Below are 15,129 nucleotides of genomic sequence, written 5' to 3'. Positions count from 1 at the left end.
ACTCTGTGCTGCTGGGACCTGCTCCTTCCTCTGTATCTCTGTGACCTCCTATAAGATCAGTTTTCTCCTCTCCTGAAATACTCTGTGCTGCTGGGACCTGCTCCTTCCTCTGTATCTCTGTGACCTCCTATAAGATCAGTGCTCTCCTCCTGAAATACTCTGTGCTGCTGGGTCCTGCTCCTTCCTCTGTATCTCTGTGTCCTCCTATAAGATCAGCGCTCCCCTCTCCTGAAATACTCTGTGCTGCTGGGACCTGCTCCTTCCTCTGTATCTCTGGGTCCTCCTATAAGATCAGTGCTCTCCTCTCCTGAAATACTCTGTGCTGCTGGGACCTGCTCCTTCCTCTATGTATCTCTGTGTCATCCTATAAGATCAGTGCTCTCCTCTCCTGAAATACTCTGTGCTGCTGGGACCTGCTCCTTCCTCTGTATCTCTGGGTCCTCCTATAAGATCAGTGCTCTCCTCTCCTGAAATACTCTGTGATGCTGGGACCTGCTCCTTCCTCTATGTATCTCTGTGTCCTCCTATAAGATCAGCGCTCTCCTCTCCTGAAATACTCTGTGCTGCTGGGACCTGCTCCTTCCTCTGTATCTCTGTGTCCTCCTATAAGATCAGCGCTCTCCTCTCCTGAAATACTCTGTGCTGCTGGGACCTGCTCCTTCCTCTATGTATCTCTGTGACCTCCTATAAGATCAGCGCTCTCCTCTCCTGAAATACTCTGTGCTGCTGAGACCTGCTCCTTCCTCTAAGTATCTCTATGACCTCCTATAATATCAGTGTTCTCCTCTCCTGAAATACTCTGTGCTACTGGGACCTGCTCATTCCTCTATGTATCTCTGTGACCTCCTATAAGATCAGTGCTCTCCTCTCCTGAAATACTCTGTGCTGCTGAGACCTGCTCCTTCCTCTATGTATCTCTGTGACCTCCTATAAGATCAGTGTTCTCCTCTCCTGAAATACTCTGTGCTGCTGGGACCTGCTCATTCCTCTATGTATCTCTGTGTCCTCCTATAAGATCAGTGCTCTCCTCTCCTGAAATACTCTGTGCTGCTGGGACCTGCTCATTCCTCTATGTATCTCTGTGACTTCCTATAAGATCAGTGCTCTCCTCTCCTGAAATACTCTGTGCTGCTGGGACCTGCTCCTTCCTCTCTATCTCTGTGACCTCCTATAAGATCAGTGTTCTCCTCTCCTGAAATACTCTGTGCTGCTGGGACCTGCTCCTTCCTCTATGTATCTCTGTGTCCTCCTATAAGATCAGCGTTCTCCTCTCCTGAAATACTCTGTGCTACTGGGACCTGCTCATTCCTCTATGTATCTCTGTGTCCTCCTATAAGATCAGTGCTCTCCTCTCCTGAAATACTCTGTGCTGCTGGGACCTGCTCATTCCTCTATGTATCTCTGTGACCTCTTATAAGATCAGTGCTCTCCTCTCCTGAAATACTCTGTGCTGCTGAGACCTGCTCCTTCCTCTATGTATCTCTGTGACCTCCTATAAGATCAGTGTTCTCCTCTCCTGAAATACTCTGTGCTGCTGGGACCTGCTCCTTCCTCTATGTATCTCTGTGTCCTCCTATAAGATCAGCGCTCTCCTCTCCTGAAATACTCTGTGCTGCTGGGACCGGCTCCTTCCTCTGTATCTCTGTGTCCTCCTATAAGATCAGTGCTCTCCTCTCCTGAAATACTCTGTGCTGCTGGGACCTGCTCCTTCCTCTATGTATCCCTGTGTCCTCCTATAAGATCAGCGCTCTCCTCTCCTGAAATACTCTGTGCTGCTGGGACCTGCTCCTTCCTCTGTATCTCTGTGTCCTGCTATAAGATCAGTGCTCTCCTCTCCTGAAATACTCTGTGCTGCTGGGACCTGCTCCTTCCTCTGTATCTCTGTGACCTCCTATAAGGTCAGTGCTCTCCTCTCCTGAAATACTCTGTGCTGCTGGGACCTGCTCCTTCCTCTGTATCTCTGTGTCCTCCTATAAGGTCAGTGCTCTCCTCTCCTGAAATACTCTGTGCTGCTGGGACCTGCTCCTTCCTCTGTATCTCTGTGTCCTGCTATAAGATCAGTGCTCTCCTCTCCTGAAATACTCTGTGCTGCTGGGACCTGCTCCTTCCTCTGTATCTCTGTGTCCTGCTATAAGATCAGTGCTCTCCTCTCCTGAAATACTCTGTGCTGCTGGGTCCTGCTCATTCCTCTATGTATCTCTGTGTCCTCCTATAAGATCAGTGCTCTCCTCTCCTGAAATACTCTGTGCTGCTGTGACCTGCTCCTTCCTCTATGTATCTTTGTGTCCTCCTATAAGATCAGTGCTCTCCTCTCCTGAAATACTCTGTGCTGCTGGGACCTGCTTCTTCCTCTGTATCTCTGTGTCCTCCTATAAGATCAGTGCTCTCCTCTCCTGAAATACTCTGTGCTGCTGGGACCTGCTCCTTCCTCTGTATCTCTGTGTCTTCCTATAAGATCAGCGCTCTCCTCTCCTGAAATACTCTGTGCTGCTGGGACCTGCTCCTTCTCTATGTATCTCTGTGTCCTCCTATAAGATCAGTCCTCTCCTCTCCTGAAATACTCTGTGCTGCTGGGTCCTGCTCCTTCCTCTGTATCTCTGTGTCCTCCTATAAGATCAGCGCTCTCCTCTCCTGAAATACTCTGTGCTGCTGGGACCTGCTCCTTCCTCTGTATCTCTGTGTCCTCCTATAAGATCAGCGTTCTCCTCTCCTAAAATACTCTGTGCTGCTGGGACCTGCTCCTTCCTCTATGTATCTCTGTGTCCTCCTATAAGATCAGCGCTCTCCTCTCCTGAAATACTCTGTGCTGCTGGGACCTGCTCCTTCCTCTATGTATCTCTGTGTCCTCCTATAAGATCAGTGCTCTCCTCTCCTGAAATACTCTGTGCTGCTGGGACCTGCTCCTTCCTCTATGTATCTCTGTGTCCTCCTATAAGATCAGCGCTCTCCTCTCCTGAAATACTCTGTGCTGCTGGGTCCTGCTCCTTCCTCTATGTATCTCTGTGTCCTCCTATAAGATCAGTACTCTCCTCTCCTGAAATACTCTGTGCTGCTGGGTCCTGCTCCTTCCTCTATGTATCTCTGTGTCCTCCTATAAGATCAGTACTCTCCTCTCCTGAAATACTCTGTGCTGCTGGGACCTGCTCCTTCCTCTATGTATCTCTGTGTCCTCCTATAAAATCAGTGCTCTCCTCTCCTGAAATACTCTGTGCTGCTGGGTCCTGCTCGTTCCTCTATGTATCTCTGTGTCCTCCTATAAGATCAGTGCTCTCCTCTCCTGAAATACTCTGTGCTGCTGGGACCTGCTCCTTCCTCTATGTATCTCTGTGTCCTCCTATAAGATCAGTGCTCTCCTCTCCTGAAATACTCTGTGCTGCTGGGACCTGCTCCTTCCTCTGTATCTCTGTGTCCTCCTATAAGATCAGTGTTCTCCTCTCCTGAAATACTCTGTGCTACTGGGACCTGCTCCTTCCTCTATGTATCTCTGTGTCCTCCTATAAGATCAGCACTCTCCTCTCCTGAAATACTCTGTGCTGCTGGGACCTGCTCGTTCCTCTATGTATCTCTGTGTCCTCCTATAAGATCAGCGCTCTTCTCTCCCGAAATACTCTGTGCTGCTGGGTCCTGCTCCTTCCTCTATGTATCTCTGTGTCCTCCTATAAGATCAGCGCTCTCCTCTCCTGAAATACTCTGTGCTGCTGGGACCTGCTCCTTTCTCTGTATCTCTGTGTCCTCCTATAAGATCAGTGCTCTCCTCTCCTGAAATACTCTGTGCTGCTGGGACCTGCTCCTTCCTCTATGTATCTCTGTGACCTCCTATAAGAATAGTGCTCTCTTCTCCTGAAATACTCTGTGCTGCTGGGACCTGCTCCTTCCTCTATGTATCTCTGTGTCCTCCTATAAGATCAGTGCTCTCCCCTCCTGAAATACTCTGTGCTGCTGGGACCTGCTCCTTCCTCTATGTATCTCTGTGACCTCCTATAAGATCAGCGCTCTCCTCTCCTGAAATACTCTGTGCTGCTGGGTCCTGATCCTTCCTCTATGTATCTCTGTGTCCTCCTATAAGATCAGCGCTCTCCTCTCCTGAAATACTCTGTGCTGCTGGGACCTGCTCCTTCCTCTATGTATCTCTGTGTCCTTCTATAAGATCAGCGCTCTCCTCTCCTGAAATACTCTGTGCTGCTGGGACCTGCTCCTTCCTCTGTATCTCTGTGTCCTCCTATAAGATCAGCGTTCTCCTCTCCTGAAATACTCTGTGCTGCTGGGACCTGCTCCTTCCTCTATGTATCTCTGTGACCTCCTATAAGATCAGCGCTCTCCTCTCCTGAAATACTCTGTGCTGCTGGGACCTGCTCCTTCCTCTATGTATCTCTGTGTCCTCCTATAAGATCAGGGCTCTCCTCTCCTGAAATACTCTGTGCTGCTGGGACCTGCTCCTTCCTCTATGTGTCTCTGTGTCCTCCTATAAGATCAGCGCTCTCTTCTCCTGAAATACTCTGTGCTGCTGGGACCTGCTCCTTCCTCTATGTATCTCTGTGTCCTCCTATAAGATCAGGGCTCTCCTCTCCTGAAATACTCTGTGCTGCTGGGACCCGCTCCTTCCTCTATGTATCTCTGTGACCTCCTATAAGATCAGTGCTCTCCTCTCCTGAAATACTCTGTGCTGCTGGGACCCGCTCCTTCCTCTATGTATCTCTGTGACCTCCTATAAGATCAGCGCTCTCCTCTCCTGAAATACTCTGTGCTGCTGGGACCTGCTCCTTCCTCTATGTATCTCTGTGTCCTCCTATAAGATCAGCGCTCTCCTCTCCTGAAATACTCTGTGCTGCTGGGACCTGCTCCTTCCTCTATGTATCTCTGTGTCCTCCTATAAGATCAGCACTCTCCTCTCCTGAAATACTCTGTGCTGCTGGGTCCTGCTCCTTCCTCTATGTATCTCTGTGACCTCCTATAAGATCAGCACTCTCCTCTCCTGAAATACTCTGTGCTGCTGGGTCCTGCTCCTTCCTCTATGTATCTCTGTGTCCTCCTATAAGATCAGCGCTCTCCTCTCCTGAAATACTCTGTGCTGCTGGGACCTGTTCCTTCCTCTATGTATCTCTGGGTCCTCCTATAAGATCAGCGCTCTCCTCTCCTGAAATACTCTGTGCTGCTGGGACCTGCTCCTTCCTCTGTATCTCTGTGTCCTCCTATAAGATCAGCGCTCTCCTCTCCTGAAATACTCTGTGCTGCTGGGACCTGTTCCTTCCTCTATGTATCTCTGGGTCCTCCTATAAGATCAGCGCTCTCCTCTCCTGAAATACTCTGTGCTGCTGGGACCTGCTCCTTTCTCTGTATCTCTGTGTCCTCCTATAAGATCAGTGCTCTCCTCTCCTGAAATACTCTGTACTGCTGGGACCTGCTCCTTCCTCTATGTATCTCTGGGTCCTCCTATAAGATCAGCGCTCTCCTCTCCTGAAATACTCTGTGCTGCTGGGACCTGCTCCTTCCTCTGTATCTCTGTGTCCTCCTATAAGATCAGCGCTCTCCTGTCCTGAAATACTCTGTGCTGCTGGGACCTGCTCCTTCCTCTGTATCTCTGTGTCCTCCTATAAGATTAGTGCTCTTCTCTCCTGAAATACTCTGTGCTGCTGGGACCTGCTCCTTCCTCTGTATCTCTGTGTCCTCCTATAAGATCAGTGCTCTCCTCTCCTGAAATACTCTGTGCTGCTGGGACCTGCTCCTTCCTCTGTATCTCTGTGTCCTCCTATAAGATCAGCGCTCTCCTCTCCTGAAATACTCTGTGCTGCTGGGACCTGCTCCTTCCTCTATGTATCTCTGTGTCCTCGTATAAGATCAGTGCTCTCCTCTCCTGAAATACTCTGTGCTGCTGGGACCTGCTCCTTCCTCTATGTATCTCTGTGACCTCCTATAAGGTCAGTGCTCTCCTCTCCTGAAATACTCTGTGCTGCTGGGACCTGCTCCTTCCTCTATGTATCTCTGTGTCCTCCTATAAGATCAGTGCTCTTCTCTCCTGAAATACTCTGTGCTGCTGGGACCTGCTCCTTCCTCTGTATCTCTGTGTCCTCCTATAAGATCAGTGCTCTCCTCTCCTGAAATACTCTGTGCTGCTGGGACCTGCTCCTTCCTCTGTATCTCTGTGTCCTCCTATAAGATCAACGCTCTCCTCTCCTGAAATACTCTGTGCTGCTGGGACCTGCTCCTTTCTCTGTATCTCTGTGTCCTCCTATAAGATCAGTGCTCTCCTCTCCTGAAATACTCTGTGCTGCTGGGTCCTGCTACTTCCTCTATGTATCTCTGTGTCCTCCTATAAGATCAGTCCTCTCCTCTCCTGAAATACTCTGTGCTGCTGGGACCTGCTCCTTCCTCTGTATCTCTGTGTCCTCCTATAAGATCAGCGCCCTCCTCTCCTGAAATACTCTGTGCTGCTGGGTCCTGCTCCTTCCTCTATGTATCTCTGTGTCCTCTTATAAGATCAGTGCTGTCCTCTCCTGAAATACTCTGTGCTGCTGGGTCCTGCTCCTTCCTGTATGTATCTCTGTGTCCTCCTATAAGATCAGTGCTCTCCTCTCCTGAAATACTCTGTGCTGCTGGGACCTGCTCCTTACTCTATGTATCTCTGTGTCCTCCTATAAGATCAGTGCTCTCCTCTCCTGAAACACTCTGTGCTGCTGGGACCTGCTCCTTCCTCTATGTATCTCTGTGTCCTCCTATAAGATCAGTGCTCTCCTCTCCTGAAATACTCTGTGCTGCTGGGTCCTGCTCCTTCCTCTATGTATCTCTGTGTCCTCCTATAAGATCAGTGCTCTCCTCTCCTGAAATACTCTGTGCTGCTGGGTCCTGCTCCTTCCTCTATGTATCTCTGTGACCTCTTATAATATGTGCGCTCTCCTCTCCTGAAATACTCTGTGCTGCTGGGACCCGCTCCTTCCTCTATGTATCTCTGTGACCTCTTATAATATGTGCGCTCTCGTCTCGTGAAATATAAAATCTTGGGCCTGTATATGACTGACAGCTTTATATAAGAGGTTCTTCAGCATCTCAGGTCTTTATATGAGTGATTGCTTCATACAAGAGGTTCAGCAGCATCTCCAGCCGATATATTACTGATAGGTTTATCTAAGACGTTTCTGCAGCAGCTGCGGCCTGTATATGACTGATAGTATTATATAAGAGGTTCTGCAGCAGCTGCGGCCTGTATATGACTGATAGTATTATATAAGAGGTTCTGCAGCAGCTGCGGCCTGTATATGACTGATAGTATTATATAAGAGGTTCTGCAGCAGCGGCGGCCTATTCATCTCCTTTCCTCGCGGCGGGGGCGGGGTCTCGGGGAAGGCGGTGACGACACGCAGGGGGCGGGCCCGTGACGTCAGAGTGGAGGATTCTGGGAGGGGGCGGCGCAGTGGGGGTTGCTGCATTGCAGCCTCATCTGGAATCCAATATATTAACAATGGCGACGTCCAATCCCAGCAACAGCAACAGCAACAGCGGAGGCAACAGCAGCGGCAGCAGCAGCAGCACGGCGGGATGCGGCCAGCACAGCACGGTCACCAGCATGCAGGGTGAGGAGACCCCGACACTATACACAGGGGAGACCCCGAGACTATATACAGAGGAGACCCCGACACTATATACAGAGGAGACCCCGAGACTATACACAGGAGACCCCGAGACTATACACAGAGGAGACCCCGAGACTATACACAGAGGAGACCCCGAGACTATACACAGGAGACCCCGAGACTATACACAGAGGAGACCCCGACACTATACACAGAGGAGACCCCGAGACTATACACAGAGGAGACCCCGAGACTATACACAGAGGAGACCCCGAGACTATACACAGAGGAGACCCCGACACTATACACAGGAGACCCCGAGACTATACACAGAGGAGACCCCGAGACTATATACAGAGGAGACCCCGAGACTATACACAGAGGAGACCCCGAGACTATACACAGAGGAGACCCCGAGACTATACACAGAGGAGACCCCGAGACTATACACAGAGGAGACCCCGAGACTATACACAGAGGAGACCCCGAGACTATACACAGAGGAGACCCCGAGACTATACACAGAGGAGACCCCGAGACTATACACAGAGGAGACCCCGAGACTATACACAGAGGAGACCCCGAGACTATACACAGGAGACCCCGAGACTATACACAGGAGACCCCGAGACTATACACAGAGGAGACCCCGAGACTATACACAGAGGAGACCCCGACACTATACACAGGGGAGACCCCGAGACTATATACAGAGGAGACCCCGACACTATATACAGAGGAGACCCCGAGACTATACACAGGAGACCCCGAGACTATACACAGAGGAGACCCCGAGACTATACACAGAGGAGACCCCGAGACTATACACAGGAGACCCCGAGACTATACACAGAGGAGACCCCGACACTATACACAGAGGAGACCCCGAGACTATACACAGAGGAGACCCCGAGACTATACACAGAGGAGACCCCGAGACTATACACAGAGGAGACCCCGAGACTATACACAGAGGAGACCCCGACACTATATACAGAGGAGACCCCGAGACTATACACAGGAGACCCCGAGACTATACACAGGAGACCCCGAGACTATACACAGAGGAGACCCCGAGACTATACACAGAGGAGACCCCGAGACTATACACAGAGGAGACCCCGAGACTATACACAGAGGAGACCCCGAGACTATACACAGAGGAGACCCCGAGACTATACACAGGAGACCCCGAGACTATACACAGGAGACCCCGAGACTATACACAGAGGAGACCCCGAGACTATACACAGAGGAGACCCCGAGACTATACACAGAGGAGACCCCGAGACTATATACACAGAGGAGACCCCGAGACTATACACAGAGGAGACCCCGAGACTATACACAGAGGAGACCCCGAGACTATACACAGAGGAGACCCCGAGACTATACACAGAGGAGACCCCGAGACTATACACAGAGGAGACCCCGAGACTATACACAGAGGAGACCCCGAGACTATACACAGAGGAGACCCCGAGACTATACACAGAGGAGACCCCGAGACTATACACAGAGGAGACCCCGAGACTATACACAGAGGAGACCCCGAGACTATACACAGAGGAGACCCCGAGACTATACACAGAGGAGACCCCGACACTATACACAGAGGAGACCCCGAGACTATACACAGAGGAGACCCCGACACTATACACAGAGGAGACCCCGAGACTATACACAGAGGAGACCCCGAGACTATACACAGAGGAGACCCCGAGACTATACACAGAGGAGACCCCGACACTATACACAGAGGAGACCCCGACACTATACACAGAGGAGACCCCGACACTATACACAGAGGAGACCCCGAGACTATACACAGAGGAGACCCCGAGACTATACACAGAGGAGACCCCGAGACTATACACAGAGGAGACCCCGAGACTATACACAGAGGAGACCCCGACACTATATACAGAGGAGACCCCGAGACTATACACAGGAGACCCCGAGACTATACACAGGAGACCCCGAGACTATACACAGAGGAGACCCCGAGACTATACACAGAGGAGACCCCGAGACTATACACAGAGGAGACCCCGAGACTATACACAGAGGAGACCCCGAGACTATACACAGAGGAGACCCCGAGACTATACACAGAGGAGACCCCGAGACTATACACAGAGGAGACCCCGAGACTATACACAGAGGAGACCCCGAGACTATACACAGAGGAGACCCCGAGACTATACACAGAGGAGACCCCGAGACTATACACAGAGGAGACCCCGAGACTATACACAGAGGAGACCCCGAGACTATACACAGAGGAGACCCCGAGACTATACACAGAGGAGACCCCGAGACTATACACAGAGGAGACCCCGAGACTATACACAGAGGAGACCCCGAGACTATACACAGAGGAGACCCCGAGACTATACACAGAGGAGACCCCGAGACTATACACAGAGGAGACCCCGAGACTATACACAGAGGAGACCCCGAGACTATACACAGAGGAGACCCCGAGACTATACACAGAGGAGACCCCGAGACTATACACAGAGGAGACCCCGAGACTATACACAGAGGAGACCCCGAGACTATACACAGAGGAGACCCCGAGACTATACACAGAGGAGACCCCGAGACTATACACAGAGGAGACCCCGAGACTATACACAGAGGAGACCCCGAGACTATACACAGAGGAGACCCCGAGACTATACACAGGGAGACCCCGAGACTATACACAGGGAGACCCCGAGACTATACACAGAGGAGACCCCGAGACTATATACAGTGTATACAGAGGAGACCCCGAGACTATATACAGTGTATACAGAGAGGAGGAGACCCCGAGACTATATACAGTGTATACAGAGAGGAGGAGACCCCGAGACTATATACAGTGTATACAGAGGAGACCCCGAGACTATATACAGTGTATACAGAGAGAAGACCCCGAGACTATATACAGTGTATACAGAGAGGAGGAGACCCCGAGACTATATACAGTGTATACAGAGAGAAGACCCCGAGACTATATACAGTGTATACAGAGAGGAGGAGACCCCGAGACTATATACAGTGTATACAGAGAGAAGACCCCGAGACTATATACAGTGTATACAGAGAGGAGGAGACCCCGAGACTATATACAGAGAGGAGGAGACCCCGAGACTATATACAGTGTATACAGAGAGAAGACCCCGAGACTATATACAGTGTATACAGAGAGGAGGAGACCCCGAGACTATATACAGTGTATACAGAGGAGACCCCGAGACTATATACAGTATATACAGAGAGAAGACCCCGAGACTATACACAGAGGAGACCCCGAGACTATACACAGAGGAGACCCCGAGACTATACACAGAGGAGACCCCGAGACTATACACAGAGGAGACCCCGAGACTATATACAGAGGGAGACCCCGAGACTATATACAGAGGGAGACCCCGAGACTATACACAGGGAGACCCCGAGACTATACACAGGGAGACCCCGAGACTATATACAGTGTATACAGAGGAGACCCCGAGACTATATACAGTGTATACAGAGAGGAGGAGACCCCGAGACTATATACAGTGTATACAGAGAGAAGACCCCGAGACTATATACAGTGTATACAGAGAGGAGGAGACCCCGAGACTATATACAGTGTATACAGAGAGAAGACCCCGAGACTATATACAGTGTATACAGAGAGGAGGAGACCCCGAGACTATATACAGTGTATACAGAGAGAAGACCCCGAGACTATATACAGTGTATACAGAGAGGAGGAGACCCCGAGACTATATACAGAGAGGAGGAGACCCCGAGACTATATACAGTGTATACAGAGAGAAGACCCCGAGACTATATACAGTGTATACAGAGAGAAGACCCCGAGACTATATACAGTGTATACAGAGAGGAGGAGACCCCGAGACTATATACAGTGTATACAGAGAGGAGGAGACCCCGAGACTATATACAGTGTATACAGAGAGAAGACCCCGAGACTATATACAGTGTATACAGAGAGGAGGAGACCCCGAGACTATATACAGTGTATACAGAGAGGAGGAGACCCCGAGACTATATACAGTGTATACAGAGAGGAGGAGACCCCGAGACTATATACAGTGTATACAGAGAGGAGGAGACCCCGAGACTATATACAGTGTATACAGAGAGGAGGAGACCCCGAGACTATATACAGTGTATACAGAGAGAAGACCCCGAGACTATATACAGTGTATACAGAGAGGAGGAGACCCCGAGACTATATACAGTGTATACAGAGAGGAGGAGACCCCGAGACTATATACAGTGTATACAGAGAGGAGGAGACCCCGAGACTATATACAGTGTATACAGAGGAGACCCCGAGACTATATACAGTGTATACAGAGGAGACCCCCGAGACTATATACAGTGTATACAGAGAGGAGACCCCGAGACTATATATAGTGTATACAGAGAGGAGGAGACCCCGAGACTATATACAGTGTATACAGAGAGGAGGAGACCCTGAGACTATATACAGTGTATACAGAGGAGACCCCGAGACTATATACAGTGTATACAGAGAGGAGGAGACCCCGAGACTATATACAGTGTATACAGAGAGGAGGAGACCCCGAGACTATATACAGTGTATACAGAGAGGAGGAGACCCCGAGACTATATACAGTGTATACAGAGAGGAGGAGACCCCGAGACTATATACAGTGTATACAGAGAGGAGGAGACCCCGAGACTATATACAGTGTATACAGAGAGGAGGAGACCCCGAGACTATATACAGTGTATACAGAGAGGAGGAGACCCCGAGACTATATACAGTGTATACAGAGAGGAGGAGACCCCGAGACTATATACAGTGTATACAGAGAGGAGGGGACCCCGAGACTATATACAGTGTATACAGAGAGGAGGAGACCCCGAGACTATATACAGTGTATACAGAGAGGAGGAGACCCCGATACTATATACAGTGTATACAGAGGAGATCCCCGAGACTATATACAGTGTATACAGAGAGGAGGAGACCCCGAGACTATATACAGTGTATACAGAGAGGAGGAGACCCCGAGACTATATACAGTGTATACAGAGAGGAGGAGACCCTGAGACTATATACAGTGTATACAGAGAGGAGGAGACCCCGAGACTATATACAGTGTATACAGAGAGGAGGAGACCCCGAGACTATATACAGTGTATACAGAGAGGAGGAGACCCCGAGACTATATACAGTGTATACAGAGAGGAGGAGACCCCGAGACTATATACAGAGTATACAGAGAGGAGGAGACCCCGAGACTATATACAGTGTATACAGAGAGACCCCGAGACTATATACAGTGTATACAGAGAGGAGGAGACCCCGAGACTATATACAGTGTATACAGAGAGGAGGAGACCCCGAGACTATATACAGTGTATACAGAGAGGAGGAGACCCCGAGACTATATACAGTATATACAGAGAGGAGGAGACCCCGAGACTATATACAGTGTATACAGAGAGGAGGAGACCCCGAGACTATATACAGTGTATACAGAGAGGAGGAGACCCCGAGACTATATACAGTGTATACAGAGAGGAGGAGACCCCGAGACTATATACAGTGTATACAGAGAGGAGGAGACCCCGAGACTATATACAGTGTATACAGAGAGGAGGAGACCCCGAGACTATATACAGTGTATACAGAGAGGAGGAGACCCCGAGACTATATACAGTGTATACAGAGAGGAGGGGACCCCGAGACTATATACAGTGTATACAGAGAGGAGGAGACCCCGAGACTATATACAGTGTATACAGAGAGGAGGAGACCCCGAGACTATATACAGTGTATACAGAGGAGATCCCGAGACTATATACAGTGTATACAGAGAGGAGGAGACCCCGAGACTATATACAGTGTATACAGAGAGGAGGAGACCCCGAGACTATATACAGTGTATACAGAGAGGAGGAGACCCCGAGACTATATACAGAGTATACAGAGAGGAGGAGACCCCGAGACTATATACAGTGTATACAGAGAGGAGGAGACCCCGAGATTATATACAGTGTATACAGAGAGGAGGAGACCCCGAGACTATATACAGTGTATACAGAGAGGAGGAGACCCCGAGACTATATACAGTGTATACAGAGAGGAGGAGACCCCGAGACTATATACAGAGAGGAGGAGACCCCGAGACTATATACAGAGAGGAGGAGACCCCGAGACTATATACAGAGAGGAGGAGACCCCGAGACTATATACAGAGAGGAGGAGACCCCGAGACTATATACAGAGAGGAGGAGACCCCGAGACTATATACAGTGTATACAGAGGAGACCCCGAGACTATATACAGTGTATACAGAGAGGAGGAGACCCCGAGACTATATACAGTGTATACAGAGAGGAGGAGACCCCGAGACTATATACAGTGTATACAGAGAGGAGGAGACCCCGAGACTATATACAGTGTATACAGAGAGGAGGAGACCCCGAGACTATATACAGTGTATACAGAGAGGAGGAGACCCCGAGACTATATACAGTGTATACAGAGAGGAGGAGACCCCGAGACTATATACAGTGTATACAGAGGAGACCCCGAGACTATATACAGTGTATACAGAGAGGAGGAGACCCCGATACTATATACAGTGTATACAGAGAGGAGACCCCGAGACTATATACAGTGTATACAGAGAGGAGGAGACCCCGATACTATATACAGTGTATACAGAGAGGAGGAGACCCCGAGACTATATACAGTGTATACAGAGAGGAGGAGACCCCGAGACTATATACAGTGTATACAGAGAGGAGGAGACCCCGAGACTATATACAGTGTATACAGAGAGGAGGAGACCCCGAGACTATATACAGTGTATACAGAGAGGAGACCCCGAGACTATATACAGTGTATACAGAGAGGAGGAGACCCCGAGACTATATACAGTGTATACAGAGGAGACCCCGAGACTATATACAGTGTATACAGAGAGGAGGAGACCCCGATACTATATACAGTGTATACAGAGAGGAGACCCCGAGACTATATACAGTGTATACAGAGAGGAGGAGACCCCGAGACTATATACAGTGTATACAGAGAGGAGGAGACCCCGAGACTATATACAGCGTATACAGAGAGGAGGGGACCCCGAGACTATATACAGTGTATACAGAGAGGAGGGGACCCCGAGACTATATACAGCGTATACAGAGAGGAGGGGACCCCGAGACTATATACAGTGTATACAGAGAGGAGGAGACCCCGAGACTATATACAGTGTATACAGAGAGGAGGAGACCCCGAGACTATATACAGTGTATACAGAGAGAAGACCCCGAGACTATATACAGTGTATACAGAGAGGAGGAGACCCCGAGACTATATACAGTGTATACAGAGAGGAGGAGACCCCGAGACTATATACAGTGTATACAGAGAGGAGGAGGAGACCCCGAGACTATATACAGCGTATACAGAGAGGAGGAGACCCCGAGACTATATACAGTGTATACAGAGAGGAGGAGACCCCGAGACTATATACAGTGTATACAGAGAGGAGGAGACCCGAGACTATATACA

General features: G+C 49.8%; 1 protein-coding gene across 1 annotated transcript in view; it reads left to right on the top strand.

The window, feature by feature from the left end:
* The first annotated feature begins 7,388 nt into the window (after positions 1–7,388).
* MAP2K4 (mitogen-activated protein kinase kinase 4) overlaps positions 7,389–15,129 on the top strand; it is a 57,795-nt gene continuing 50,054 nt past the window's right edge. Inside the window, 1 exon segment of the mRNA XM_075347995.1 lies at positions 7,389–7,565. Within this exon segment, the coding sequence (XP_075204110.1) occupies positions 7,454–7,565 (112 nt within the window). The 5' untranslated portion in view covers positions 7,389–7,453.

This window comes from Anomaloglossus baeobatrachus, chromosome 5 (genome assembly GCF_048569485.1).
Source record: "Anomaloglossus baeobatrachus isolate aAnoBae1 chromosome 5, aAnoBae1.hap1, whole genome shotgun sequence".
NCBI lineage: Eukaryota > Metazoa > Chordata > Amphibia > Anura > Aromobatidae > Anomaloglossus > Anomaloglossus baeobatrachus.
The sequence above is the reverse complement of the archived record's forward strand: the minus strand, read 5'-3'. Positions and strand labels throughout refer to the sequence as shown.